This window comes from Meleagris gallopavo, chromosome 22, assembly GCF_000146605.3.
Source record: "Meleagris gallopavo isolate NT-WF06-2002-E0010 breed Aviagen turkey brand Nicholas breeding stock chromosome 22, Turkey_5.1, whole genome shotgun sequence".
Lineage (NCBI taxonomy): Eukaryota > Metazoa > Chordata > Aves > Galliformes > Phasianidae > Meleagris > Meleagris gallopavo.
In genome coordinates this window covers 6,515,703-6,519,740 of record NC_015032.2, presented here as the reverse complement: position 1 = coordinate 6,519,740, position 4,038 = coordinate 6,515,703, and the positions used below count along the sequence as shown (strand labels likewise).

The following is a 4,038-nucleotide window of genomic DNA, read 5'->3' as shown; positions in this document are numbered from 1 at the left end:
AAAAAAAAAGGATGGGGGTACAGAAATGTTAATAAATACTCAAAGTATGGAAAGAAAGAGTGTCTTAAGAAGGTGATCCTCATTGAAATAAACAAAAATAAAACACTGGCATTTAAAAGACACTGTCAAGAGAAGGAAAGTGACAGAAAAAGCAGCTTTCTCCAACGAGCCAGGAAACTTAATATGCTGTATAGAAGAAAATTTCACTTGGAAGTCTTCCTTTCTCATCTACTTTCAATGTTACATGCGAGTGCCCTGCAAAGCACCTCCTACCCCTGCTTCATGCATCTGCTCGTAACGACCACCAGGTATGACAACTCAACTGCCTAACACAGCCTGTGCTAACACCTACCATGACCTCATCCCAGAGCATTCATGACTGCAATAAACATGTCAGCTCTGCCTTGGGCCATAAATCCTTGCTACTCTTCATTAAACTATATTAAAAAAAAAAAAAAAACACAGAGTTAAATACAAGGTCACAACCTCCAGCTAGAGACACTGCTTTCTGGACCTGAGCACAACATATCTGCACCAATGCAGCACAGATTCCAGTTAATTCCAAAGAAAGCAAAAAGAATAAAGCTCACTTTGGAGAGGAGCATAAAGCAGAAGTGCCCAAGAAATGCTGAAACTGAGATACTCTACACCCCTCCACAATCATCCTTTCTGTTCACAGCCATAACACCTCCCAGGGAAACCCAACTGAGTGCAGTGTTTGCATGCAGGGCTGACCTGAGGTGGACTCCCAGGCCTCGGTGTTTTCCTGAGCACTCCAGACAGATCCAGATTCCATAAGTCACACTCACCCACTGGGGGTTAAACGCACCGCATTCAAAGCAGACCTGCAAGAGAGAAAACAATCATCTCTAACTCATAACCAGCTCTCACCCACGTGGAAGTCCCCAAAGCACAACTCAAATAGTTGGGTCATGAAGCTGTCTTGTGCAGGAATTAAGCTCAGCAGGGAAAGTTCTTTGTGCTGGAATCACCACCCCAAGAGCATCAGCTTCCCTTAAATGTTTATTTATGCTGAATGGAAAGCTTTCACCTACCTGAGTTGTATTATAAAATGACCACGGACCAAACACCAGTAGGGAAAGACATAAACAAAAATGAAGCTGTTCATGGGCTATTGCATTTAAGGCAGCATTCTATCAAGCTTTTTGAAATAGACAGTTTTAATTAAGTTATATCAAAGACATTGCCTGCTTGGACTCTAGGGTTTATAGCACTCAAAACCCCTGAAAGCCTTCTGCCAAACACACAGCCACGTGTTACAATACATATATGAATAAATGTTACTACAACTAATTTAAATACAAGAGATCTATGTTTCTCTGCTACCACTAGTTAGACATATAAGAGCTAGAAAGAGATTAGCTTGCACAGACAGCAGCTATATGTGAAGCAGACAGAAAGACAATTCAGCTCTGGGAAACGACAGCAGAACAGTTTTCTCACGTTGTTCTCATCTTGTGCTCTGACTTCCTTGAGAACTTTCCTTGTTCTTGGACTTGCCATGATTCTACAAAAGAAGAAAAACAACAACAAGATCTGAGTCATACTAAAGAGCTGGATATTGGTGTGATGTTCAGTACCATAAATGCACAACCTCAATGATAAAAAGCTAACAAACAACACCACAGAAACGGCAGGGAATAAAGAAGACAAAAGAAGAATCCACGACTCTGCCTTTCCATTTACTTCGTACAGCGTGGGGAATTTTAGTCATCCTACCTCATCTGTTGGAAAGCTGTAATTCAGCCACAGCTGAGCAGGCAGGGGAAGAGAAACACAGAACTCCTCCTCCTATGGCCACATCCTGCCAACCTGACACCCACTGGTGCCATCCCCTGCCCCTTCCAAAAGCACTTCATGGTTCCATGGGACCTTACACACAGAAATGCACCAACCAAAGCACAGAGTGACACAGCCTCTGATACTGAGGAGCACCAAACGCTGCTAAAAGAGCACTTGATGGGAAGACACAAAAAAGATTCTTGTTTTATCAGAAGTGCTGAGTTTCCTTATCAACTAGGTTCTGAGAAAATAAGGTGATTACTGGACCCTTTTGCACAAAAGAGAGTTTGAATTCCAGTGCAGACCAAATCACCTCACTCTATTTTTCATGGAGCATGAAATGCAGCTGCAGGGAGCAATGGCAAGCTACAGATACAATTCACATGAAGAAAGAGAAGTGACTCACTCACAGTATATAGCCTGGAAAAACCAAAGGACACAAAATGCTCATGACTGGAAAACTAAATACCAAAAGCATAAAATCCCACCAGAAAGAAAACTAATGTTAAATTTGTATGAACAAGGCAATGTCGATTTATTGCTTCCCTGTGAATTCCAGCCACAGCAGTGCAATAGAACAGTGCAAATGCAATTACACACATCACCAGCTAAGACAACAGGGCTCAGAAAGAAATAAACTCAAAATTCTATCTATGTTACAAAAGCAGAGGTTATCCGTAGCAGAACTCAAAGCCTTTATCCAAAGCATCGATTCCTATGTTAACAATCTGACAAGCACTTAATTCTGTGTAATTTAAGGGACAGTATATGAACCAGGCACCCTTTCTAGACCAAGGCAACGCCTGCACCACTCAAGTGATCACAGACTGCACGAGTTTCAAACCTTTGCCTCCCAGCTGACAGATGATAACAAGGGGGAATGGTTTTAAGCTGAGACAGGGGAGGTTTAGGCTGGATATTAGGAGGAAGTTTTTCACACAGAGGGTGGTGAGGCACTGGAACAGGCTGCCCAAGGAGGTTGTGGATGCCCCATCCCTGGAGGCATTCAAGGCCAGGCTGGATGTGGCTCTGGGCAGCCTGGTCTTGTAGTTGGTGACCCTGCACATAGCAGGGGGTTGAAATGAGCTGATTAGTGTTGTCCTTTTCAACCCAGGCCGTTCTATGATTCTGTCATTGCTGTTTTTTTGTATAACACCCTTTATCAAAAGACCTTTGGCCAACGGCAGATTGAACATATGTCCATGCCAGAGACACCAGCTTCCCCCATGAAAGCCATCCACAAAAGGAGTCCAGTACAGCTTCCCACCTTTCAAAAGTCAAGCTCCAAGCTTTGGAAGAACAGGGAACGCCTTCAGAGCTGCCAAGCCTACTTCCAGTTACATTCCCCACAAATGCTAAGGGATCTCATTATCACAGGTTACTTGAGCCAAAGAAGCTGGCTGGGCACAAAGCCCCTCTGCAGCTTATTTCCAAGGAAGGACTGTGCTACATACCTGAAATGAATATTATTGTCATCTAATGCAGTAAACAAAGCGTACAGCTTAGGAATGTTTCCACTGCTGGGTATAAATACCTTGGACAAAAGGTTGCAAGGTGGAAACATGCAGTTGCATGCAGCTCAGCCTCACACACTTATTTCCCAGCCAAACAGTTTGCTTCCAAAGCAACAATCACACAACGCACAACCTGAATTTCTATGCTAGGAATCTCCAGCATGCTAAAAAGTTGGTGTGAGCTGTAACAGGACTCTATGGCATCGCTGGGGTCGAACGAGAGCTCTCGGATCCCCAACCCAGCACCACACCCAGTAACCGCATCCCTGAGCGCCACCTCTCCACGTCGGACACCTCCACAGCCGGTGACCCCGTACCCAGGGCAGCCGCACCACGCATCACTTGGAGGTGTCCCCTGACGCCCAACCTGGCACAGCCCGACCCCCCGCCCGGCTCCAACCTCCCGGCACAGACACCCCGCAGGCCGTGCCGGCTGACAAACGATGCCAACGGAGCAGCCGCCAAAGTGCTGCTCCAGCTCACGGGCTGCTCACCGAGCACCGCGCGGGGGACGCGGGGCGGGCAGTTCCTCCACCGAGAGCCGCGAGCTGCGCCGTGCGGATCCGAGGCGGGTCCGGGAGAACCGCTTCAGAACATGGCCAGCTTCCAGCCACCTCTGGGAAAGAAAAGCAGAGACGGATTTAACAGAAGGGCTAAACGGCGTCCGGTCGGGCCCGGAAAGGAAGGGACGGAGCCGCACGCACCGGCACAGCACTGACGC

At 46.5% G+C, this 4,038-nt stretch overlaps 1 protein-coding gene across 2 annotated transcripts in view; it reads right to left on the bottom strand.

Annotated features, from left to right (window-relative positions):
- Positions 1–4,032, bottom strand: part of LOC104914056 (ADP-ribosylation factor GTPase-activating protein 1-like) — a 5,293-nt gene extending 1,261 nt beyond the window's left edge. For both annotated transcript variants that reach the window (XM_010722492.2, XM_019622227.1), the window contains exons 1-4: positions 4,022–4,032; positions 3,812–3,933; positions 1,465–1,528; positions 736–845 (exon numbers count right to left, since the gene is read on the bottom strand). In XM_010722492.2, coding sequence (XP_010720794.1) covers positions 736–845; positions 1,465–1,524 — 170 coding nt within the window. In that variant the 5' untranslated portion in view covers positions 1,525–1,528; positions 3,812–3,933; positions 4,022–4,032. The remainder of the gene's footprint in view (positions 1–735; positions 846–1,464; positions 1,529–3,811; positions 3,934–4,021) is intronic.
- Positions 4,033–4,038: the final 6 nt, after the last annotated feature.